Source organism: Amorphotheca resinae (genome assembly GCF_003019875.1).
Source record: "Amorphotheca resinae ATCC 22711 unplaced genomic scaffold M430scaffold_8, whole genome shotgun sequence".
Lineage (NCBI taxonomy): Eukaryota > Fungi > Ascomycota > Leotiomycetes > Helotiales > Amorphothecaceae > Amorphotheca > Amorphotheca resinae.
The window spans coordinates 159378-183719 of record NW_020194478.1 but is presented as its reverse complement, the minus strand read 5'-3'; the positions used below and the strand labels follow the sequence as shown (position 1 = coordinate 183719).

Here is a 24342-nt window from a genome sequence, read left to right as displayed (position 1 = left end):
TGGTGCCGTCTTATGTGGAAGAGGAGATATGTGGTATTTGATTCCTGTTCTCTCTCTCATGCTCACGTCCTAAGACTCAAGACTTGGGCCATAACCCTGTCATCTTCACATCTCCCGCCTTTCCGGAAGGCCGCCGACGATTGGTGGGCGTCCTCGAAACATTGGTGGTACTTTCACATACATATACATTCACAAAAGCCTTCTCTACCTCGTCGTACGAAACAAATTCATATCATTCATCGTTGCCAGTGCTAATGCTAATAATGCTGCTATTCTAATAACCATCATGAAAGTCATGCACGCCTGTCCCCCTGTCAATAATATCGATCCCTTCAAAGCGTCGACTCAAGAGCGAGAACCTAAGCAAGTCAGTATCTCCCTTTCAACCCTGCGCAGAGCGTCTCGACTTACAATCGCAGTCCTGGTCGGGATATACACCTGCGTGAAGTTCTTCCGCCCGTTCCACTCCAATGGCGTCGTGAAGAATCTCGTCCCGGCGTCGATTCGCTCAAAACCGCCATATTCCTTACTATCTGTGTTCAACACCACCCTATACGTACCGCTCTGTTCGACCCCCACCCGATAATCCGGGAAGCTCTTGGTCGGGTGGAAGTTGAAGATCCAGAGCAGTCTGGCACGCTCAAAGACAATTACCTTATCAGCCTCGTTCTTCAAACTGATGTAAGCCTGTTCAGAATGCAGCCATCCGTATTTCTCCTCGGTGCGTTGCATCTTGGCGTCAAATTCATTGAGGAACTTGTAGCGGAGGAGGCCATCGTCAGTCAGGTTGAATTGACGGCGCGCGTACCAAAAACTATTGTTATTACCTGCACGGGGGAAGTCGAGCCATTCCGGATGGCCGAATTCGTTACCTTCAAAGTTCAAGTAGCCCTCGCCGCCGAGGCCATGTGTTAAGAGTCGGATCATTTTATGGAGGGACATGCCTCGCTCGATGATGGGGGTTAGTTCCGTCAGGGTGGACATGTTGGTATACATTTGTGCATCACAGAGATGCATCATAATGGATTTGTCCCCGACCAGGCTGGATGGAACATGTTAGCAGCGAAGCTTCTTGGCGGCCAAAACGAATTCTTACGCTTGGTCGTGACTCTCGCAGTAGGCAATCGTCTTCTCCCCATGACGTCGATTCGTCAATGTGAATGTAATATTGCCCATGTCCCAGTCATCGTCCTTCTTCTCCTTTAGGATCTTGATCCACATATCCGGAATTGCCATTGCTAGTCGGTAGTCGAACCCGACACCTCCGAGTGCAAGGGGTAGACACAAAGCCGGCATGCCAGAGACATCTTCCGCGATGGTTATGGTCTCCGGATACAGCTGGTGCAACATCTCATTCGCAAGCATCAAATAGACCACGCCATCCTCATCAACGCTCGGACCAAAATACTCATGGTATCCACCGGAAAACCCCCTAGGATTATCAGCAATGTCCCAGCAACCGGAAGACGCAACTTACGTTCCAATTCCATGATGGGTATAAAGCATACTTGTAACACCGTCAAATCGAAATCCATCAAAACAATACTCATCCATCCAGAACCTCAAATTGCTTAAAAGAAATCTCAGAACTTCATGACTTCCATAGTTGAATAATCTGCTGTCCCACAACTCATGCTTGCCTTTCGGCCCGTCGTGAAAATAGCAGTTATCGGAGCCATCGAACTCGTTTAAGCCATCTAGGACGTTCTTTGAGGCGTGACTGTGAACCACGTCCAAGAGTACGACAATCCCGAGCCCATGGGCTGTGTCAATGAGCTCCTTCAATTCGTCTGGCGTACCATATCGACTGCTTGCTGCAAAGAAGCTGTTGACCTGGTAGCCGAAGCTTGCATAGTATGCGTGCTCCATGATAGCCATAAGCTGGATGACATTATATCCCAGATGGTGTATCCTCGGGAGCATGTTCTTTGTGAACTCCTTGTATGTAGACACTCTCAACTCGGGAGATGAGATCCCAACGTGTGCTTCGTATACCCTGGCGCTCTCGGGCTTCTTTGGTCTTGGGTGTTTGAAGACATATCGTTCGGAGGGGGGAGGGTTCCAGAATCGACCATCGTAGACAGGAGACACGGAAAGGTCTTGGGTAACGTACTTGATCCATGCCGGTATGCGTTCGATTCGTTCACCGGATGGTGTGATCATGGAGATCTGACCAGTCATCAGCGAGAGAGCGCCGTGGCCAAGATGGAATTGCTTACCTTGATCTTGGAATTGTGCGCAATAGCAGGCTGTCCATCTCTCGCAGGTAGCACAACCTCGAAGACCCCAAATGGGTCCTTCTTCATAGGATGTGACTCCCGGTTCCAATCATCTACCACCGATCAGTTCTCTGTCGCCAAAGGATGTCGACGAGGAGGGAGAGAAATACTGAATTCACCAATAAGGAATGCCTGTGTTGCATTTGGCGCCCACTCCCTGTATGTGATGTTGTTCTGGGCGTCCACGTTGAAGCCGAATCTCTCTGTGCCCTGCGCTGCGAATCAGTCTGGGCCCATTCCACCTTGCGAGGGCCACCAACCCTGCTGAACTTCTCTAACCCACCCTCAGTCTCATTGATTGTGGCAATCCAGTCCTGTGCCTTCTTGTATCTGTGTCGGAGAGATTCTTTGAAAGGAGAGAGCCACGGATCAAGCTTGATAACGCCTGAAGCTGTCAGCTGTGCCGGCTTGGGTGGTGTTGTGAACTTACCTGTGCCGTCGTTTGGCAACTCCTCTATAGCACTAGTCGTAGCCGTACTGGCTGATTCCTGCTTGACGTTTGCCATCTCTGCGAGTGTATTTCGTCGTTATTCCTCTGATTGTGTGCTGCAGATAGGAGAGAGGCTGGCACGTTCTGTAGATGCTGCGCCGGGGAAACGAGGCGGAGCTGGAGCTATTCTCCGCACATGGGTGGTTGGGAGTCGGCGGACAGAGAGATATTTCGTAGTCGGCGTCGGCAGAGGAGAAGAGAAATGTTGCGAGGAGAGACAAAGGGATTTGCCTCTGCGAAGTTGATCTGCAGCTTTGTACTGTTGTGAGGGGCTGTTGACTCTTGTTGACTCCCGCCAAATGACGTCCTCCCCTGCCAAGGATGGATGTATAGATTCCGTATATAGATATTCCCCGTAGGCGAGATGCATGGTGGACCCGAGTTGTGCGGTCAATTCCTGTATTATACCACAGATCACACCTCTTCTCGCAAGAAGATCAATCTACATTTATATCTATATCTATATTCATCTTTATGTATTCAAGTCTTTCTACAATCGAGACATGTTGACTTCCCCAGAGCTCCACAATCTTAGCCTCGCGGCCCTCGCCTAGATATCCGAAGCTCACGTCTCTCCCCCGCAATCAAATCGTCCGCTGTGAGCTCCCTCCCATCCCACCTTGAGTCCTTGGAGTCTGGATATTCAATATCAGGTCTCAAAACCCTCATCTCAAACCCAGAGGCTGATGCAGTTATGAGCCTTCTCCCCAGCTCTCATAATGCCGGCAATCTCCCGGTCCATCCGCCTCCCCTCCCCGTCCAAACAGCTGCTCATCCAGCTCTCTCTCTCGCGCCACCTCTCCTCCACCGCATCGCTCCGCTCGCCCCGAGACACCCAGACATGGCGCTCTGATTTCTCCCAGGGCTATACTGGCTCCTATGAGCCTGGAGCTCCTACTGTTGGCCCTCTGGCCCAGACTTCCGAGCTTGGAGTGCCGCGACTCACACCCTCGATGCTGAAGGAACATCTGGATAAGTTCGTCGTGGGACAGGACAAGGCCAAGAAGGTCACCAGTGTGGCGATATATAACCATTATCAACGGACTAGGGAGCTCCGACGACAAGAGGCAGAAGAGGCAGAAAGACGAGCACAGAGAGAGAGACGTTTATTAGCTGAGAGAGAACGGGACAGCCACCCCGTTGAAAGTAAAGACTCCCCCCTTTTTCTCCCTTTCCCCCTTTCCCATAGACATCACATGACCCCCTCACCCTATCCAGTCCTGGCTAACAAGAACATAGATGAATTCCCCGGGCACGTCGAGACCGTCGACCTCAACTACCGCCCCCCAGATCCCCTCCCCGACGAGGAACCCGAGCTAGGATCCGTCCCCCTCTCCACGCACCTCTCGGACGAGACTATCATCGAGAAGTCGAACCTGCTCCTCCTCGGCCCCTCAGGAGTCGGAAAGACGTACATCCTATCGACGCTCGCCCGCGTCCTCGAGGTGCCCTTCGCCACGGTCGACTGCTCGGCGCTGACGCAAGCCGGCTACATCGGGACCGACATCGAGTCCTCGATCGAGCGGCTGCTGCTCGCGAGCGGCAACTCGGTGTCCAAGTGCGAGACGGGCATCATCTTCTTCGACGAGGTCGACAAGCTCGCCAAGCCGGCCGTCATGACGCACGGGCGCGACGTGAGCGGCGAGGGCGTGCAGCAGGGCCTCTTGAAGATGATCGAAGGCACGACCGTCACCGTGACGTCGAAATCCGACCGCAGCTCCCGCAACGAGCCGACGTCCTCCTCGTCCTCCCGCGGCCTGGACCGCATGGAGCGTGGGGGTCGTGGCAGCGGCGGCCAGCAGCCCGGAAAAGCAGAGCAATACACCATCGACACATCCAACATCCTCTTCGTCTTCGCCGGGGCCTTTGTTGGGCTCGAGAAGATCATCAACTCGCGCCTCTCCTCGGGCTCCTCGATCGGATTCGGCGCCTCCCTCAAGAACCCGCCGCAGAAATCCGCCGGCCCCGCCCCTAACCCCCTCGACTCCATCATCCCCAGCGATCTCCAAAACTACGGCCTGATCCCCGAGCTCCTGGGCCGCATCCCCATCATCACGGCGCTCCACCCGCTCACGCTCCCGCACCTCGTCTCCATCCTCACGGAGCCGCGCAACTCCCTCGTCAAGCAATACACGGCGCTGTTCAAGACGTACGGCATCCAGCTGCGCTTCTCGACGCCCGCCCTGCACGCCATCGCGGCGCGCGCCCTCGCCCCGTCGACGTCCCACCCCGATACGCAGAGCACGGGCATTGGCGCCCGCGGCCTGCGAGCTATCATGGAGAGCGTCCTGGCCGAGATCATGTTCTGGGGTCCTGGCTCGGCTATCAAGTTTTGTCTTGTGGACGAGGCGTTTGTTAATGCTACTCTCTCATCATCCCCCCATTCTTCCTCCTCCTCCTCTTCACCCCAATCCTCATCAACCCAAGACAGCGATATTCAAGACAAAGACTCCAAACCCCTAATGCCACCCTGCTGGAGCAGAGGTCAGAACCGACTATTTGAAGAAGCATGGGAAGCCGAAGAAGAGCGCTGGAGAAGGAGACATGATAATGAGAAGCAGGGGCAGGTAGATGAAATACAGAGTTTTGAGAGGTTGAGGGAGGCGGGTAGATCGGGTATGTAGTAGAGCGCGTTTTTTGGCTTTAGGGGGGGGGGGGGAGTTTTGGGGTTAGATTTTGATATTATATGTTTTGATTGGGATTATGAGTGTTATTGTTGTTATGATGTGGTTTGTTGTGTGAATGAATGAATGGATAGATTGGTTGTGATTGGATTGATTGCTAGAGGGAAGGGGAGGGAAGGGGAGACATATATCATATCATATCAGATACGCACGAAATACAGCATATCTTCTTACCTTCCATCACAACAAAACAGCGAGACAATATTCTGATTATAAGTTTCAGGAGGAAAAAAGAAAAAAGATTCATCCCTTCTACAACGACGGACACACCATATATATCTTTGTACAGAATAATTTCTCCCTTCCCCGTCTTCCCCTTCTCCTCCCCCCTTTCCACTTCCCCTTCACCCGAGATCATCTTCTTCTACTTATATGCAACATGCAACATGCAAACATGCGCCCCCTTCACCACATCAGCAACCAACAAACGAAAGCACGGCCTTTTTATGTTCCAGACAGAGAAGGGAGAGTAGTGCGCCGAGGGCTTTATTTCTTGGCCGGTGGGCTCTGGACGTGGCCGGGGCCTTTGTAGCCCTCGGACGAGATACCGGTGAGGGGTTCGGAGTTTTGAGCCTGTGGATTAAGTGTTAGTCCATGTCCGCTTCTTCTCTATCATCCCCCAATCCATTCCAATCCATCATCTTCCACGCATGGGGATATAACGCACCCTGAGATACTCGTTGGTAGCTTCCTGGTACTCCTTGGTCATGGTGCCAGGCGAGGGGCGGGCACCGGCGCGGATACCGCTGAAGATCAGAAGAGAGGCGAGCAGGCCAACTCCGGTGTATGCGAAGATCCTCCAGCCCTCTCCTGGGGGAGGTTGGGCTCTGGGACCGTGAGGACCAAAAGCGATGTAGTAAGCTGTTGTGACCTAGTCAGCACACGCCAATCCCACAACTTTCAATTACCCTCTGAACTCATCCCAAAGACATCCTAGACACGAAAGAGAAAGAGAAGAAGAATGATAGGAAGGTGGCGGATGCGTGATGGGGGGGAGGGGATGTTGATGGAGAGCAACGCAACGCAACGCAACGTAACGCACCAGCTTTCTTCTCCTGCAGTGTCAACTCGGCCCAGTTGGACTTCATGCGGTCGCGGAGCGCCATCCACAGATCAGCCTGCTCCTGCGGCGGCATGGCCTCCCATCTCTTCTCGATATCGATCAGGGTCGGGTTCGAGATGGCGTGAGCCTGTCTCGTCTGGGTACGAGCAACAACTCTCGAGGAGCTGCGCAGAGCCTGGCGGATCATCGACATCGTGGGCGTGTGGGCGCGGATTGACAAAGGGGAGGATGAGAGCAATCTCTTGTCAATTGGGCAGAGGAGGCCAATTGGGGACGCGGGGACGGTCGGATTGGCGTGTGGTTTTTATGAAGAGGTGAAGAATCGAATGATACAAGGAGTTCGGATGGTAGCGGAAATCGTGAGTATATTTCTCGCTTATCCTGTTTGGGGGGGAGCTGGCGGGTCACGTGCGATAGGTTATTCTGGACCGTGGAGGAAAGGAAGTGACGTCTGGATCGCGCGATGTTTTGTGATTGTTTATTTTTGGCTATTTGCTTTGGTGTTTATGGTTCTGGTGGTCAGGATAGAGGGAGTTGAAGAGCTCATGGCATGTCGTATGAATCAATTGAGTATCAATCATATATAAATATACCTTTATTTTCTTTTTGCTTCTGTCAGGCGTTGCTTATTTACCTCTCCTCTCAGTGGTTTGTTCCCCTCGGGAGGATCACCGTCATGTCACTACCTGGTAGGTTCAATTCCCGAGGTGAGGACAGTACGTATCTTACTTAGCGACCACGCTTTTGATCATTGGCAGTCCTTGATGGATGTCTTTAGAAGCTCGGTTGTTAGGAAAGTCGAGGATTGCTGTCAATTGAGTCGATTGAACTGCCCTTCTCTTGAGAGGAGCAGGGGGTACCTTGGACAGGGAACAGAGCTCGAGCAGGGAGCGGCATGTTTCACGTGATATGATGCGCAACCTCTGCTGCGATATTCGGCATTGCTTGTTACCTACAGTACCTACTGAACGGACATTCCATCCTTGAGAGGCCATACCTAAAGGGAGAAGAAACAGAAGAGATAGTTCCCAGCGTGATCACGTGATATCAAACACATTCCAAAGCAGTCAAGACATGTGTCTCTATAGATATCTCAAAGAGCCCAACATGTCCTAATAATCCTCCAGAGCTCTCCTCTCTCTTTCCCTTCCCTCTCCCTTCCCTCCCCCATCTTCCAAACATCCCACGATCAAGCCAATCTCACTCGGTCACGCCCCCTGCGTGGGGCGGAGTCGTGAGGAAAGAAAAACCGAGCAATCGGCCGGGAAACGGAGATACGATCATACGAGACTGGTCAAGCCTCTGTGAAAAAAACGGAGAAAAAACAGGGTGGAAAAGCCATGCCCCCAAGTATGAAGCACACCAGAGGGGAGGAAGTTGAATCGAAAAGAGAGACAAAAAGAGACAGGAAGCATCACGATATGCGCACGACAATAATGCGGATAAGCAGACAGCCGCATTGTCCCCGCTCATTATCGTGCTCGTCCTGCTTTCCCTCGAGCCGCAGCACCGAAACATCCCGAAGTCATTCCTGGGGCACCCGGGGAGCACGGGACACGGCGAGCGCGGCTCGTGAAGGTCCGGCGGGTGGATGCCTGAGGCTGCCAGGTTTCGGATATTGCCATACCTTACCTACCTACCCAGTGATGATGATGGTGGTCATCATGGCAAACGATGCTGATGATGATGATAATAAATAAGAAAAGATGAGTAAAAATAGTAAAAATAGAATAAGCAATCAAGTATTGAGAAATAGAATCAGATAAAAAAAACAAAAACAAATACAGTACAATACATCCAAAAAAGAAACAAACCTCACCCCCCCCCCCCAGCCCTGCCCCTCCCCTCCCATGCCCCTCCTTAGTGCCCCTCGAGGCCCAACGAACGACCAGACGCCAAACACCCCACCACAATATAAGGACCTCCGCCCTGCCCTCCCCTCCCTCCCTCTACATCCCCCTCCTCATCTGCTTCATCCGCAAAACTTCCCATCTTCTCTTGCTTTTTAATACCCAAGAACCCCCTCTCGACATGTGAGTTGCTCTTCTCTTGAAGTCGTCCATCTATCTCCCTCCCGTCGATGCATTCGCTTTCTTCCCTCTCTTCCCGCCCGATGACGCCAAGCAGAAAGCCCTCAGCCAGCTCACCTCTCACCTCATCTCTTACCTCTCCCTTCTCCCCCCCATCTCGCTGACCTCTCCCACGCAGAACCATGGCTCCTACAAAGGTTGGAATCAACGGTTTCGGCCGCATTGGTCGTATCGTCTTCAGAAACGCCATTGAGCACAATGACATCGACATCGTCGCCGTCAACGACCCTTTCATTGAGCCCCACTACGCCGTAAGAGCCCATTCCCCCCCGCATACCGCCCCCACTACCATCGCCCATCAAAACAAAACAAACAAAACAAAAACAAATGATGGGCAAGAAAAAAAAGAAAAGAAGATCGAAAACTATATTTATCACCAATGCTAACACCTCGCTCTCCCCTCACAGGCATACATGCTCAAGTATGACTCCACCCACGGCCAATTCAAGGGCGACATCAAGGCCACCGCCACCGGCCTCGAGGTCAATGGCAAGACCGTCCGATTCTACGCGGAGCGGGACCCCGCCAACATCCCCTGGGCGGAGACCGGTGCCTACTACATCGTCGAGTCCACCGGTGTCTTCACCACCACCGACAAGGCCAAGGCTCACTTGAAGGGCGGAGCCAAGAAGGTTGTCATCTCCGCTCCCTCCGCTGATGCCCCCATGTACGTGATGGGTGTCAACGAGAAGACCTACAAGTCCGACGTCGAGGTCATCTCCAACGCCTCCTGCACCACCAACTGCCTTGCTCCCCTCGCCAAGGTCATCCACGACGAGTTCACCATCATCGAGGGTCTCATGACCACCATCCACTCCTACACCGCCACCCAGAAGACCGTCGACGGTCCCTCCGCCAAGGACTGGCGTGGAGGCCGTACCGCCGCCCAGAACATCATCCCCTCCAGCACTGGTGCCGCCAAGGCTGTCGGAAAGGTCATCCCCGACCTCAACGGCAAGCTTACTGGAATGTCCATGCGTGTGCCAACCTCCAACGTCTCCGTTGTTGACCTGACCTGCCGCATTGAGAAGGGAGCCACCTACGATGAGATCAAGGCTGCCATCAAGAAGGCTTCCGAGGGTCCCCTCAAGGGTATGTATTTTTCTCTTTCTCTATATATCTCTAGTAGGGAATCTGGCGCTGATCGTAAGCAGGCATCCTTGCCTACACCGAGGATGAGGTTGTCTCCTCCGACTTGAACGGCGACACCCACTCCTCCATCTTCGATGCCAAGGCTGGTATCTCCCTCAACAAGAACTTCGTCAAGCTGGTCTCCTGGTACGATAACGGTGAGTCGATTTAAAACTCTTCCCAATTATGCATTTACTAACTCCCAATCCTCTACAGAGTGGGGATACTCCCGCCGTGTCCTCGACCTCCTCAGCTACATTGCCAAGGTTGATGCTGGATCCAAGTAGGGAATTACCTCGTTGGGTCATGCAAGCAGTTTCTGATTTGCTATTCTCTGCCAGTGGGATGCTGAAAGGACGGCTCTAAGGGAAGGCAGATCAGAATCGTAGAAGTGCGAAAATGCGGGTTCGTTTTTAGGCGTGAAAGCCTATCTTGATACGAAATAGCTGATGAATAGAAGTCCTGCCCCGAAGAGTTTTTCCTGATGAGTGATTTTTGAACTGTGATATGTGTATCTTTATCCATGAAAATCATCTGGACCTAGTGAGGCATGCCTTATCATATCTGGTGCATTTTCAAACAAGGACCAGCGAGGGAAACCTGATTTGGCCACCTTGCCACTGCCTTTGGGCCTAGCTTTATACCAAACCCAATTCAAAACTGACAGCTTTCAAATGTTTTTGACCAAGTAATTTCTATCAATGTCATGCTCTTTGTAAAACCAGAGGATGATGGTTCGAGCATCCCGAAATGTACTAGCGGCTGAATACCGAGGCGACCTGGGTCTGCCGCGCAAATCGCGTACTCCCTTTCCTCCGGTCTACCTACCTAGGTACCTTACCCTCCAACCCCCTCCAACCCAGCATGCTCAAAAGCCTCTAGAATGACTTGGAAATAATACTTGTCTGTTGCTGTGTTAATGGTGTCTGAGTTAACACAGGGGACTTTCTAGCTGCCATTTAACCCCTACGACGACTTATCAACCTTTGGGTGAGTTGGAACTTCCCGTCCTCGTCTATACCTTGCAACTGCTTGTTAAACGAGTTCTCCCTTTCACGCTCCAAAGTACGAGTGGCTATGGAAAGCGAAGAGCTATCGAGCAAAAGCCCAAGAGGGATCAAGTTTGGCTGTTGACAAGGTCAAGTTGCCTGCTCTATTTGGCCACGTGATGAAACGCTTTTACCTTGCTCTTGATATCTGCACTGTATTGTTCCCTCCCTTACATCATCTCCTCTTTACAGGCATGCATTCAACCACATCTATACACTAGTTGAAATTTGGGTGGTTCATACTTTGTACATTTGTTGTGACTGGGTTGAACGTGGAGCGTGTTTATTTCACCCCGGAAACCAGCGGACTTCTCGTTGCTTTCCGCCGCCTGTTTTTCTCATCAGCGGTGAATCAAGAGACGGTCTCCTTACTGGCTTTCTTCTCCGTCTTTTGCAAATCAAGCAGCAGAGGCAGCTCTCCATTCCTCTCCTTTATCGCTGCGGTGGGGCGACATTGCGTGCGTTGCTCCTTTCATCTCCAGGCGCGTGTCGAATCTGGGTTTCTTCAATAGCCTTTCTTTACTTTCCTTGCTCTTGCCTTCTGAGATGAATACGTAGAGGGCAGGGTTGCTAACTTCGTACCAGTGTCCTGTGTCTCGGGCAGCCAAAGCGACCTTTTCCTTTCCTTGCGGTTCTCGTCGACCTCGCCTCTCTAATCTTGAATGTTTTGATACCGAGTCAGGATCGCCAAGCTCTTTCTTCCCCATCCCCTTCTAGCAGAGACAGCGGTCAACTCTTCCCACCTCCCTCGCTTTGGCATCCAGCTTGACCAACGTATCACTCCAGCCTCCCATGGATCCTACCCTTTCAGTCACGCTTCTGCAGAGCAGCGATGGTGACACCATCATGCAGAACAACTCTCACTCTACTAATGAGAACCACGAAAACGGCTTCGTAGATCCTCGAGTCTTAAATCAAATCCACGACCACGACCTCGACCTCCCTGACTCCACACAAGAGGACTCACTCGAACAATCACAAACCTCCTCCGGTAGCTCGTCGCCACCTACCGCACGAAAAGCCTTCCTTCCTACGGGATGCTGTTACGATGACCGCATGAAACTGCATGCTAATGCCGACTGGTCTGCCAATCCACATCACCCCGAAGACCCTCGTCGTATTGAGGCTATTATGAAAGCTTTCAAAGATGCAGGCCTCGTCTACACTGGACCCACATCTGAGCTCACCCAGCAGCTCAAGATCTCTCCAACTAGATGGATGTGGCGGATCGCAGCGCGAGAAGCAACCCCGGAGGAGATCTGTCTCGCACATGCCGCTTCTCATTATGAATGGGTCCGCGGACTGTCCTTGAAATCCGCTGCCGAGTTACGCCGAATGACGGTGGACATGGACGCGGGTCGGAAGTCCCTCTACGTTGGCACTCTCACCTACGAAGCTGCTCTGATCTCAGCGGGAGGAGCCATCGAGACATGTAAAAACGTAGTTGCAGGCTATGTGAAGAACGCCATTGCTGTCATTCGGCCGCCAGGCCATCACGCAGAACCCAACGAGGCCATGGGCTTCTGTGTCTTTAATAATGTTCCCATCGCTGCTAAGGTCTGTATGGCCGACTACCCCGAGGTATGTCGCAAGATCCTCATTCTGGACTGGGATGTCCATCACGGGAACGGCATCCAGAACATCTTCTATGAAGACCCGAACGTGCTCTACATATCTTTGCACGTCTACTCGGAAGGCTCTTTCTACCCCGGCCAACCCGAAGACCCAGGAATCCCGGATGGTGGGATGGAGAACTGCGGTGCTGGTCTCGGAGCAGGCCGCAATGTCAACATTGCATGGCATGACCAGGGAATGGGAGACGGCGAGTACATGGCCGCATTCCAGCGCATCGTGATGCCGATCGCCCAGGAATTCGACCCCGACTTCGTCATCATCTCGGCGGGTTTCGACGCTGCGGCCGGCGATGAGCTGGGAGGTTGCTTCGTCACACCTGCGTGCTACTCTCACATGACGCATATGCTGATGTCTCTCGCGAATGGCAAAGTCGCAGTCTGTCTCGAGGGCGGCTACAACCTGAGTGCCATCTCGAGATCAGCTTTGGCCGTGGCGAAGACACTGATGGGTGAGCCGCCCGAACGGATTGCCATCCCGCCGTTGAATAAGGAGGCGGCGCAGGTCCTCAACCGGGTCAGGCAGTACCAAGCCCCCTACTGGGAGTGTATGCGTCCGGGCGTCGTCCCAGTGAAGGAGATCGAAGAGCAAGGAGCTGTTCGTCTGCACGATGCACTCCGCACGTATCAGCGGCGCATCTTGACCCAGAAATACAAGATGGTGAGTCTGTATATCCTGCGGGAGCAGATCTCGCGGAGTTTTGAAGACCAGGTCCTGGCTACCCCGGGACTCCACAATGCGAAGAAGATCCTACTTATCATCCACGATTCGTAAGTCCTGCACCCATTACTCTATTTTCACAAATCTAATAAACAAAACAGCCCTGAGGTTCTAGCTGCTCCCGACCCAGTCGATAACAAAGTGTCCTCCCACAACGCCTGGATGGTAAGTCCCCGCCCCCCTTTTCTCAACAACAACACACTCCCTCTGACAACACCCCCCCACTAGACCGACAGCGTCCTCCCCTACATCGACCAAGCCATCTCCGCCGGCTACGGCATCCTCGACATCAACATCCCCGCGCACCTCAGCGCGCCCACACCAACCGCATCCTCCACGCCCCGACCCCTCGCCCCCACCTCCCCCCAAACCCCCTCCATCGAATCGCAAACGCGCGAACTCCTCTGCTACCTCTGGGACAACTACCTCTCGTACCACCCCTCCCTCACACTAATCCCCATCGGCATCGGCGACTCCTACATCGGCATAAAACAGCTCCTCCTCTCCCGCCCCTGCCGCACCGCAATCCCATGCATCCTCTCCTTCGTCTCCGGCTCCCTGCGCCCCATCCGTTCCGAAACCGACCCAGGACTCTCATCCTGGTATAAATCACACAGCCGTATCTACGTCTCCCCCGACCATGCGTGCTGGAGCGACGTAGACGCAGTGAAGAAAGTTAAAAAGAATCGTTTTGGTGGCGTGGTTAGGAGTGAGGTGGAAGGCACAAGGGCGATGTTGGATAGATATAGAGAGGAGGCGTTGATGTGGGTAGAGGGTATGGTTAAGGAGAGGTGGAGAGAGATGGGGAGGGGAGAGGATGGGGAGGAGTTGGGAGAGGGGGATGGGGAGGATGGGGATGAGACGGAGGAGGAGGTGGAGCAGGATAGGAGGTAGGTAGGATGGGTTGGGGGGATTGGGGGTTGGGATTGTTGGACTTGTAAGAATAGGTATGAGGGGGGTATGAATGAGTAGATAAATAAATGAGGATTATATTCACACACACAAAAGTCCAAGTATCCATATACAAAAAAAAGCCATTTATTCATTCATTCTACCTAAGGTATAGAAGAAGAAGAAGAAAAATAAACTAAACTACCTAGACTAGAACTACCCAGAAATCAAGCATCCTCATCCACATCCTCCTCAAACTCCTCCTCAGTATCCATATCCAAGCCGCCCACCGGTAATCTCCCCATCCTCTCCGCCTCAACCTCATCCCACGACCCCGTCACACTCGCATCATGCGCCCAGCGCGCGTGCACCCCCCAGTCACCGCCGCCGTTATCATCGGGCGGATCGATAACGCCCCACTCAATATCCTCATCAAAGATATTAGTATCTATATCGACGCCGTTCTGGCGCTGAAAATTAACGATAGCGATAGAATCGCGCAGGGTAGCGGGGGCATCGAGAAAGTGCTGCCCTTGTACTAAGAGATGGTCGAGGCGCTGGGATTTGGTGGTGGTGTTTTCGAAGAGGTGGAGGAGGTCTGAGGGGGAGTATTTCATGAGGTCCAGGACGAGCCGCTTGTGTTGCTCGCCTTCGCCCCAGCCCATGTTCGCGAGCGTCTTTGGGGGCACGGGTTGGGAGTACTGGGAGCGAATCATGGCGTTTGAGGGGTAGAGATCGACTTGGATGATTTGTTGCATCTTGTCGAGGAATTCGGTCAGTTGGATGAGCTGGATCGTGCTGTACGTGCGGAGGAGCCGGAGCCGCGGATCGTCACGACTGCGCGGGAGATCAGGGTCGTATTGGAGGAACACTTGGTCGTGGAACATGCTGTTGTATGTCCAGTACCGATAGATCGCCCCGCGGAGGCGCTCTTGTTCGTGCGGCCGGAGGAGACGCCGGTTGTTGGAGTTCTGGCGCCACCGGATCCGGGGGTAGACCTCCGTCCATCTATCTGCGACCTTGCCATACTGTACCATCTTGATGATCAGTTCGATCGTCATCCGTGGCAACTCGCGCGTCTCAATGATGCGGTTGACGGTAGCGTTACGGCGGATCTCTGTGCTAAGAAGCTTGCGGCTCTTATCGGGCTCGTTGGCTATGACCAGCTTCACCAATTCCGGGAGTGGGCTGTATGAATTGTACATGGCCGTCTCCAATATGGGCATCCGCCGGCCTAAGAAAGCCCTGTAATTCCTCTTGGAAGTCTGTGCGAGATGGAGGACATCTTGAACAGTAGCGTATTCGTAGATCTTCTGCAAGATCTCCGTGGATAGTTGGGTGATCGACATCGTGGATTATGGTTTCTGGGTATATCTTGGTTGGGTTCCTTCTATATCTGCCATAATAGTCAGCAAGGTATGACCCACGACAGAGACCAGGGAAGACTCACTCTTCTATGTCTATCTCTAGCTTCTTGCTTCACCTCCTGAACTTGCTCTGCCAATCGTATTGGCCTACTATCACTCCGAGACTACCGTCTCAACCTCCCCACGCAACCCAAACACCCTCACAAGAAATGAAGATATATCGCTCAAATCGACAGGAAACGCTATAAAGCGTGGGACCGTGATGATAGCTGTGTGAACAACCACCAACGGCGCGGGACTTCGGAGACTTAACTGGCGGACACCCCGCCATTGGGGCTATAGGAAAGACCGGACCAGAAGACATCTCTCGACGTTCTGCTGCTCAAGAATGCCAGCCGCATGGGACTGGAAAGCTGCGATTCCGTCATGATTGTTGTGGTTGCAGGAGAAAGGAGAGCTGCGAACGCGCGCGAGCTTCACATAGCTCCTAAGCGAGGACGATCGGTCCGACCTTTCTTCCGGGACGTGTGATTTTAACCGGGAGAATGCGAAACGGCTGGATGCCTATGACACTCTCCATTCCGGAGCTGCATCAACCCGCCTCGAGAAGGTCGGCGATGGAGCACCGCGCGGATCGATGTGCGCAGTGGACCAAGGGGGAGAATGGAGACGCCATGCATCCACGCACCCAGGCCTCGCCGGATCAACGAACAGTGAGGAGGCCTCGATCTGCCGGTGCGGTGAGGAAACAGAGTTGATGTGGGATTCGAATATATGATTCTTGGGGTTAGGGTTACGATGATGCATGCGATTGGTGGACTGGGAGAGGATGGAGAGATGCTTTTACAACAAATTGAGGAAGATCTGGAAGAGAGCGGAGACATCACCGTTGCGACGAGATGCGCGGCCAGTCGAATTGGACACAATGAACCTCAATCAATCAGACCCTTTGCGTCTACGGCGTACTTCGTACAATTCAGCAGTCTCGAATACTCCCGTTATGGATACAAAGCTCGTGTCTTTTGAGAAGGTTGCCGCTGGCAGCGTTGCCAAAAAGCTGATGCGGGGAAGGGGGAATGAATGGTGGGACTCGTCTCTTTGTCTCCCACCGCTTTCTAGAAATGCCTTCATCAGGCTCAATATTGATCTCTTCTATTGTGTTTCTTATGATGGCGTTGGATGGGCAATGTGCTGGCTTGCAAGTTGCACCCTGCAGACGGCCGGGCACGTTCTGCAATACTGGAAGTAGCATACCTGGGACGAACAACGCTATCGAAGTATGGCAACCATCGACTTTTCCTTCATTTCCGCTATTAGCACTGTTCGAAACGACATCGGGCGAAAGTATTCAAATCAGATTCTCTAGATGAAGAGACCAAGTTGCCATCTATGTGCTCTGGGACCTGGCACATAGGATATATTGGACCCGCTGAGGCAAAGCCTTTCCTTGCCTGGCTAAATGGGTAGAGGCGCTGATGTGATGGTGAGATGGATGATTATCCTTCTGGCGCGATTCCTCATGCCTTTGACGGGCGCAAGAGAAAGCGATGATGACACCGTTTTGACCTTTTCCTCATATGATACCGACAGCTTCAATATCCGTCCTTTTCCAACGGAGGTATCGGCTGATACACGGTCCACTGGAGCACCAGCATGATGAGCGGAGATTTTAGGGACATCTAAATGAACGGCCTAAATACTGAATCCGGCGTTACGGGCTTACAGCATCTCATATATTATATGAACAGCAACAAGTTTGACTACTATCACAGGTCCCAAGCCAAACTTGAAAAGAAGGAATTAGGGTGTAAGGGGTGTCAGAGGGTCAATATCAGGATCCTCCCTCTCGGGCACCTCCTTACAAATTCCTGTGGATTGCTGGCTTGATTGAGCTATTAGAAGAGTATATCCTTCAATCAACAGTGGACCGAATACCTGACAAAAAAGGGAGAGTTCAATCCTACTCGCGCTTGTTGGACTCACTTTGCGGATAAGCCAGAGCTATTTTGGGCATCAACAGTCTGTATTATCCCCTTACTCTATTACTAGTATAGTGACTCATATGGTTATAATATAGAGGCATGGAGCTCCTGAACTGTCTAAACTGGCCCTCGATCTATACCTTACCACTGCTAATAGCGTACCCTCTGAGCGCTCCTTTTCGACTATGAACTTCCTTCAATCCAAGCTACGGAACCGACTTAGTGTTGATACTATTGATCGGCTTGTCTCTATATACATGAATATGCGTGCTTTACGGACTTCTACAGGTGGAACAAGTGGGGATTCCGAGCTGTGGGAGGAGCAATTAGGGGATATACTGTTGAATATAGAGGATGAGTTGATTAGGAGTGAGGATACTGGCGATATCGATAGCGACGACGGTATATTCGACTACTATATGCGTTACTATATGGGTTCGAGGGAAAACATCTCCCCCTTAAGGAGCGGCATTTTTGGAATACAACAGCTGCTACACTTATTAAAAGGACCTTAAAACACTCCTTCGAGTGCCTGCTTCGACTTCTATCGTTGTACGATAGCGCACCTACCGGTGCCCCCGGGGGAACCTACCGGGGATGGTCGAAATGGGCCAGAAGGACCTAGAATCCACCCCGGCCGACAACTGCTCAATATCACTACAGAGATATACAAAGTGATATCGCAGGCCGATAGGCAGGCCTCTAGCGCCGGACGCTCCCCGGCGATGCTGAATATAAAAAAGTTAGTCGACGAGATTGAACGCGTCGCGAAAACTCTGTACGCGAGCGACAACGACACCGTGGCCCCGGAGTAGGCCTAACAGATAGCATCCTTAATCAAAAACCTCGAAACCAAGGTTACAAACCTTAGCACGCAAAACCGACTGTCATACGTGGCGATGGCCGGAGGGGGAGCACCCTAAGCCTACCTAGTGACCGGTGGCCCCTCGACTCAGGCATTCGGATACAAGGACGTCACAGAGATCGAACAGAGAATTAGGGTCAAGCTGTCTGTAGAGGATGCGGAGAAGTTTAGAAACATTGATTACAAGACAATTAAGGACAGGATCAATGCGGCCCTCCTAGGCGCCCTGGTACAGGCGGTGCATAGACACGGAAATAGGAGTTACACACTATACACAAAGGACGCAGAAGGGATAAAGCGTATGTAGAAAGATCAGGCTTGGGCGACTTCAATCTTTAACGGGGCGGAGGTGTTCCGGACCGCGCTCCCGATCATAGTCCACAACGTCGAAGTCAAGAGGGCTCCCCGGAGATGCTGAGCATCAAGAAATTGGTAGATCGAATTGAGCGCATCGCGGAAAATTTGCAACCGACCAATATTATAACAAGATGTACACAGATCTTGGTAGCATTTATGCGATAGGTGCAATCTTGAACCTGAAGCTGAAATCAGAGACTTTTAATCCTGACTATTGTTGGCTTGATTTTAAAGTAGGTGGCAAGGACTACCGGCACGTGTCCGAAATAAGATCATCCGACGCCAGGAGATCAAGATCGCGAGGCTGGAGACAATGGACTTTGGGAAGATATCAAGGGCCGTCCTGGACAAGTCTTGACAAAGACGTTCGCCGCTACGTTTCTACATGTGCAATCTGCCAGAGAACAAAGTCGAGGACGCACTTACCTTGCGGCGAGTTGGCCCCTCTTCCTATTCCTACTGAACCTTGGCGAGAAATCTCAAGTCGGGCGTGAACTGTGGGAGGAACAGTTAGAGGATATACTGTTGAATATAGAGGACGAGGGGGTTAGACAAGAGCTGGATAACAGGGATAACTCGCTGCGATCGAGAGGGGAGAGGCCCCCTCGATGAATCCTTTTGAATTCGACGATGCTTTTGAAGCAGACCGTCCCTTCTAGCGAACCCGAATCGAAGAGACTAGGAAGAGTCATCGCAACACACCTGCAATTCTGTTAAAGGACGAAACGTACTCAAGCATCACCACCTTCATATTCGACTAGGAGACGGAATTTGTCACATATTCGGACGCCTACCCAATTAATGCCAAACGAGTCGGCGCCGTTGCGGCGGTACTGAAGAATCAAGTCAAGGACAGGTGGAAGGCATACATCTTTTCCACAAAGAACGGATCGGTCCTCAATGTAACTTGGGCTCAACAAATCAATTGAGTACCCTGGGTATGAGTCACAAACAACAACAGCTGTATCAACAGTTGAATCAACAGCCGTATCAGCTGCCTTTCCAGCAAACTCTCACCTGCCAAAGCCACCATCAAAAGCGTCAGTTAAGCTCTGGCACAAACGGATGGGCCACTTACGGATAGAGGCAATCCAACGTCTGGCAGGCAGTGCCAATGGGGTTGAACTGGTCTGGTACCAAAGGACCGGTATCCAATCCCACCCTGTAAGGTTTGCCACCTTAGCAACGCCAAACAGATCATCTCAAGAGCTCCTGTTAAACGTACTACCAAACCGTTTGCCAGGATCCACCTGGACCTCATCCAAATGCATCCAACTGACGCAGAAGAGATATATATCCTACACATGGGAAGAGATGAAGGCGTGGCTCCTCTTGGGTATCGCGGATGAGGGATGACGATATTGATGTATATACGGGTTAAACAGGTAGCTATAATAGGTGTTATTCAAGGCGAATACAGTGGCTATAACTGCTGCTATTTGAGTTGGATCAAGTGGTTATAACTGGTGCTATAACTCTAAATAGAGCGATAGCTCTCACAGTACCTAGTAAGGGTATTCAATAGAGAATGAATTTACAACTACTACTACTACTACTATATGGGTTCAATTCGACTACTACCTAAGTGTAACGCACACGACATAAAGTAGTAATAGCTCTCATAGTACCTAGTAAGGGTAATCAGTAGAGAATGAATTTACTACTATGCCCAGGCGCTGCCTTCAACTGTCCGGGAAAAAAAAAGCAATTGAAAAAAAAGATTTCTGATTCAATGCTTGAAGTGTAGAATGGCTTACCCTCTCAACTCTATCTTGAAGTAGTTGCTGACAACTCAAAGAACGCGGAGTCAAAATTAATTGTTCCCGAATTGCTTTCTGATACACGCCGAAGGGGGCTATTTAGTTTAGTAGTTTGAGGGGCATCGGAGGGCAATCTAGAAGGGTTGATATGTGGACGTAGACTTGGGGCAAAGCATATGCATGAAGATACATACGGACACGGATCCTAGAACTCTTGAATACAGACAGGGGACCGACAGAAATATTGCGCTACAGTAATATGTAATTCTCGATTCTTTTCCCGGCCATGCAGAGATATATCCCCAATAACACCAGACACCAACAACCTTGACAGGATGCTGAATACCTACATCAAGCAAAGAGCTCCGCGGTATCCAGCGCATCGCGCGGTTTTGTTCGCCCGCCACTGGTTCGTAACCCGAGTTCCCCCTTCTTAGCCAGCCTCTCGACGCTCTGCTCCGCCCGCGCATTATACCGTCCCGCCTTCTTCTGTCTGATCTCGGACCGGATCTGGTTCGGGCTCACGAATTCCTTATTCTCGTAGATGATGGGCCCACCGAAACTGCCCTCCTGGATCACGATCGGCGTCAGCACGAACCGCGGCCCGATCTCCACCAGCGAGATCTCCGTCTCCTTGCCCTTCTCCCGCGCTTTCACCGTGGGCTTCTCGTCGCCGGGCGTCTCTGATGTCGACACGGCCGACGCTTCGGTTTCGGAGATCTGGTAGTTCCGGATCCAGATCTTGCCGTCGGCGAGCGTGAAGCCCATTACGTGGTCGATGAAGGGCTTGGCTTTCCGGGCGCCTTTGGGCACGCCGAAGATGTGGAGGAAGAGTTCTTTGAGGACGCGGAGGTGGGGCGCAGAATCGAAGGAGGCATCGAAGGAGAGGATGGGGCGCGAGCCTTTCAGACAGTTTCCTGTGAAGTGGAGCTCTTCCATTGTGTGTACTGGCCGCAATTGTTAGTCTGGAAACTTGGAAGGTGGGAGAGGGGCGGGAGCATCGTACGGTTTTGCATGTGCATCTTAACAGTAGGTCCGTTGGGCGCCTTGCTCATCCATAAATATAAATCCTTCCCCTTCCTTGCCTCGAAGAATAACACATTATTGCAATTGTAGAGCTCTGCGAGCTCGTTTAATTGGTAGAGCTTAGATTTCGTGTCGAGCTTTGCATCTTTCCGACTGTGTGGTAGGAGAGAAGCAATATCATTCAATAGATGTCGATGTCTATTGCAATCATATTAGTGCATACTCTTTCAATCTCTTCTTCGAGCAAGTTCAGGTAATGAGAACTTACCTATAAGTAATTCCTCTCGAAGACAATATCAAAACTCTCTGCTTGTTTTTCTTTACTCCATTCGTAGAGTCCTCTTCCTTATGACCATCGGTCTTCGATAATGACTTGTATACAGAAGCCATTTTGTTGTATGGATTTCGTCGCCAACTTCGTGAAATTCGTGAAATCTCCAAATCTTTTTCGAATTTCTCTGGAGGACTTATCTTAGCGCGAACCTTAATGTAGCCGCGCTAACCATGTACGGATACTAGCGCCCTTTGCCGTTCAGCCCCGCCACATATCATCGTGTACGGACTCCGGAGTGGGCGTTCCTGCGTATGGATATCATGATGTTCATCGATAACTTCAGGTTCTCAATCGGCTCAAGAAATGACCGGGAGATCTCTATCATGCCTCTGTCACCGTGATACTGCCATTGACCTGCGATCCTGATTACCAGCCCTCTGTCCTTTTGAGTGGACAGAACCATTGCACCGCTTCAGCGATAATGTCCTATTCTCCTTGCTCCCCCGCTGCCTGGTCGCATTTAAAGTGTCACACCGTACTCGAACCAGCTACCGCGTCCTAGATTTCGAATTATGGTCTCTTGCATCCCAAAAAATCGATTGCACCAAGGCTGATGCTAACAATCCGTGGGGGTGCTACAAGACGCGTGGACTTCAGCCCGGTGCTTGAAGGATTGGACACTACGAGGGATTGGCCCTGAAGATCTTGGGGACCGGGGCATGGTGCCTGACGATGGTTAAAATAAGCATTGGAAGTCTGTGCTGAGGATGAGGGGTACGATATCATTTGTTGGAATACAAGAGATAGTGGGTGATATGCTAATAATAGGAACCAGCAGGATTCGAGCACAGCTTGAAAAAAGCCATCTGGGGAACAAAGGGATATCAGGGATTCTAGGACATCAGGAATTTTAGATAGGAGCAAGTCAATTTTCCGGCAGGATGGAGGTCTCACAACTGCATACATATTAGACATCCATTGAAGTAGCAAGCAGCGGTTAGTCATTGAAGGCATGAAATCAATAAGACACCGCACAACCGACACAATGAAAAAATATTGTAAAAGAAGTAGGGAAATTGATCCGTGGGTCATAGAATCGTGCTCAGCGTCGATTCCATGGCCAACCATGCTCCCACCATGAACAACATGTTAAAAGAGACGCCACGCCTTGTATCAACCCCCCCAATCATTCGACCATTCAACCAAATATGAATTTCGTGGCCATCGAAATGCGAAGAGGACCCTAACAGCACTTTCCACCTTTGGCGGCACTTTCGTCTGCCGAATTGCTAAGGGAAATGTTGGTACCAGCACCAATGTTGGCTTGTGCGGAGTCATTGTCAACGGTTTTCAAGGAGACGATTCGGTAGATTTCTGTGGCGCGAGGATTAGCACAAATCAATGGGCGGGGTGTAGCAAAACTAAGATATCGTACCTGTGAGGATGTTCTGGAAGGCAAGCTCAACGTTGCTAGCATCGAGGGCCGAAGTTTCAATAAAGGAAAGGTTGTTCTCGCCTGCAGCTACGTCAGCGTCTGTCTCATTATTCCAGTTGCATTCGGGGATTCGTACTGGCAAACTGCTTGGCTTCCTCTGTAGGCACCGCTCTCAGATGTCTCAAATCGCTCTTGTTTCCTACTAACATGATGACGATGTTCGAGTCGGCATGGTCCCGCAACTCCTTCAACCATCGCGTAACGTTCTCATACGTCTGGTGCTTGCTGATATCGTAGACCAGCAGAGCGCCCACAGCGCCCCGGTAGTAGGCTGATGTGATGGCGCGATACCGCTCTTGGCCAGCTGTGTCCCAGATCTGTGCCTTGATCGTCTTCGCATCTACCTGGATGCTTCGGGTCGCAAACTCCACGCCGATGGTGGACTTGGAGTCTAGGTTGAACTCATTGCGGGTGAATCGACTCAGCAGGTTGGATTTACCGACGCCAGAGTCTCCGATCAGCACGACTGGAGGGGCCAGATGTTAGTTTCACGAGAGCGGTGCGAGGCAGAGGCGGTGGGGCGCTGTCCTTACCCTTGAAAAGGAACTGCGCACGAGACTCGTTAGTATAGATTCATCAATGGCAGACTTGGGACGCGATCGGGACTCACATCGTATTCGTCGTTCGCCATGATTGATGTTTGGAGGGAGATGTAGTTGTGGAAGGGAGGTTGATCGGGTCCAGATGTGTAAGTAAGGGTCGCAGACCAAAACCGGGGGGGGAGGGGGGCTCTTGTTTTGGCGAGAGGCCGCGTTAATGATGGATAATAAGCGCGACGACAGGGGCTGTCTGACGAGGCGGAGTTTCTTCCTGTTTTCTATTTCAGATCCAGGTACAGCGTTGCGACCTCGAGCACAGTTCACGGAGGGAGTTTGTGGTGTTGAGAGAGTGGCTGGACGAGAGGCTTGGTTACGGGATTTCTTCCTTTGAAACCTGAGTCCGGCTGTTGCACCGCACAAAGGACTTGATTGGGCCAGATCACGTGCTCTTCGGATCGACGACCTCCTTTTGCGCCACAATCTGATATCACAGCACTGCACAGGCGTGAGGGCTCAGCCTTGATTATCTGGTCTGGTGGTTGAGGTGGTCGAGGTTGTAAAGGTGATCTGGCTTTTACAGTGTACGGGATCCCGTCCGAAGACGTTGCTGGGGTGGTCTACTGGCCGTTTGAGGACCATTCCTCGCTG

General features: G+C 51.7%; 10 protein-coding genes across 10 annotated transcripts; 4 read left to right on the top strand and 6 right to left on the bottom strand.

The window, feature by feature from the left end:
• Positions 1 to 345: 345 nt before the first annotated feature.
• Positions 346 to 2785, bottom strand: M430DRAFT_104301 (glycoside hydrolase family 13 protein; the record flags this gene model as incomplete). The annotated part of the gene is made up of 7 exons (XM_024860918.1): positions 346 to 1042; positions 1097 to 1432; positions 1478 to 2169; positions 2220 to 2332; positions 2390 to 2489; positions 2540 to 2664; positions 2710 to 2785. 7 exons carry the CDS (start codon positions 2783 to 2785, stop codon positions 346 to 348), a joined length of 2139 nt encoding a protein of 712 aa, XP_024719410.1.
• A 703-nt stretch (positions 2786 to 3488) lies between these two features.
• On the top strand, positions 3489 to 5393 carry M430DRAFT_104959 (hypothetical protein; the record flags this gene model as incomplete). The annotated part of the gene is made up of 2 exons (XM_024860971.1): positions 3489 to 3915; positions 4009 to 5393. The coding sequence occupies 2 exons, from the start codon at positions 3489 to 3491 to the stop codon at positions 5391 to 5393; spliced, it is 1812 nt and encodes a 603-aa protein (XP_024719409.1).
• Positions 5394 to 5641: 248 nt separating this feature from the next.
• M430DRAFT_253121 (hypothetical protein) lies at positions 5642 to 7073 on the bottom strand. Its single transcript, XM_024865219.1, has 3 exons — positions 6496 to 7073; positions 6121 to 6314; positions 5642 to 6026 (listed from the first exon to the last, which is right to left on the bottom strand). The coding sequence occupies exons 1-3, from the start codon at positions 6707 to 6709 to the stop codon at positions 5940 to 5942; spliced, it is 495 nt and encodes a 164-aa protein (XP_024719408.1). The 5' UTR covers positions 6710 to 7073; the 3' UTR covers positions 5642 to 5939.
• Positions 7074 to 7417: 344 nt separating this feature from the next.
• Positions 7418 to 8039, bottom strand: M430DRAFT_253118 (hypothetical protein). Its single transcript, XM_024865218.1, has one exon. The coding sequence runs from the start codon at positions 8032 to 8034 to the stop codon at positions 7717 to 7719; it is 318 nt and encodes a 105-aa protein (XP_024719407.1). The 5' UTR covers positions 8035 to 8039; the 3' UTR covers positions 7418 to 7716.
• Positions 8040 to 8728: 689 nt separating this feature from the next.
• M430DRAFT_20131 (hypothetical protein) lies at positions 8729 to 10024 on the top strand (the record flags this gene model as incomplete). Its single annotated transcript, XM_024864226.1, has 4 exons — positions 8729 to 8857; positions 9014 to 9698; positions 9761 to 9895; positions 9954 to 10024. 4 exons carry the CDS (start codon positions 8729 to 8731, stop codon positions 10022 to 10024), a joined length of 1020 nt encoding a protein of 339 aa, XP_024719406.1.
• A 1608-nt stretch (positions 10025 to 11632) lies between these two features.
• On the top strand, positions 11633 to 14032 carry M430DRAFT_104637 (hypothetical protein; the record flags this gene model as incomplete). The annotated part of the gene is made up of 3 exons (XM_024860939.1): positions 11633 to 13188; positions 13240 to 13303; positions 13367 to 14032. The coding sequence occupies 3 exons, from the start codon at positions 11633 to 11635 to the stop codon at positions 14030 to 14032; spliced, it is 2286 nt and encodes a 761-aa protein (XP_024719405.1).
• Positions 14033 to 14256: 224 nt separating this feature from the next.
• M430DRAFT_142001 (hypothetical protein) lies at positions 14257 to 15775 on the bottom strand (the record flags this gene model as incomplete). Its single annotated transcript, XM_024862743.1, has 2 exons — positions 15480 to 15775; positions 14257 to 15425 (listed from the first exon to the last, which is right to left on the bottom strand). The coding sequence occupies exon 2, from the start codon at positions 15376 to 15378 to the stop codon at positions 14257 to 14259; it is 1122 nt and encodes a 373-aa protein (XP_024719404.1). The 5' UTR covers positions 15379 to 15425; positions 15480 to 15775.
• Positions 15776 to 17563: 1788 nt separating this feature from the next.
• Positions 17564 to 18765, top strand: M430DRAFT_20128 (hypothetical protein; the record flags this gene model as incomplete). Its single annotated transcript, XM_024864225.1, has 3 exons — positions 17564 to 17780; positions 18312 to 18542; positions 18593 to 18765. The coding sequence occupies 3 exons, from the start codon at positions 17564 to 17566 to the stop codon at positions 18763 to 18765; spliced, it is 621 nt and encodes a 206-aa protein (XP_024719403.1).
• Positions 18766 to 20711: 1946 nt separating this feature from the next.
• On the bottom strand, positions 20712 to 21776 carry M430DRAFT_104189 (hypothetical protein; the record flags this gene model as incomplete). Its single annotated transcript, XM_024860911.1, has 3 exons — positions 20712 to 21307; positions 21367 to 21584; positions 21655 to 21776. 3 exons carry the CDS (start codon positions 21774 to 21776, stop codon positions 20712 to 20714), a joined length of 936 nt encoding a protein of 311 aa, XP_024719402.1.
• A 1127-nt stretch (positions 21777 to 22903) lies between these two features.
• On the bottom strand, positions 22904 to 23799 carry M430DRAFT_59524 (hypothetical protein; the record flags this gene model as incomplete). The annotated part of the gene is made up of 5 exons (XM_024868802.1): positions 23766 to 23799; positions 23689 to 23701; positions 23232 to 23621; positions 23096 to 23176; positions 22904 to 23034 (listed from the first exon to the last, which is right to left on the bottom strand). Exons 1-5 carry the CDS (start codon positions 23784 to 23786, stop codon positions 22904 to 22906), a joined length of 636 nt encoding a protein of 211 aa, XP_024719401.1. The 5' UTR covers positions 23787 to 23799.
• Positions 23800 to 24342: the final 543 nt, after the last annotated feature.

Bases quoted from the DNA above. Each gene is read 5' to 3' on its own strand.
- M430DRAFT_253121 (XM_024865219.1), bottom strand. From the start codon at position 6,709: ATGTCGATGATCCGCCAGGCTCTGCGCAGCTCCTCGAGAGTTGTTGCT. The intron at 6,315-6,495 runs GTGCGTTACGTT...AGGTCACAACAG, and splicing joins ACTGCAGGAGAAGAAAGCTG to CTTACTACATCGCTTTTGGT. The intron at 6,027-6,120 runs GTGCGTTATATC...CTTAATCCACAG, and splicing joins CTACCAACGAGTATCTCAGG to GCTCAAAACTCCGAACCCCT.
- M430DRAFT_253118 (XM_024865218.1), bottom strand. From the start codon at position 8,034: ATGTTTCGGTGCTGCGGCTCGAGGGAAAGCAGGACGAGCACGATAATG.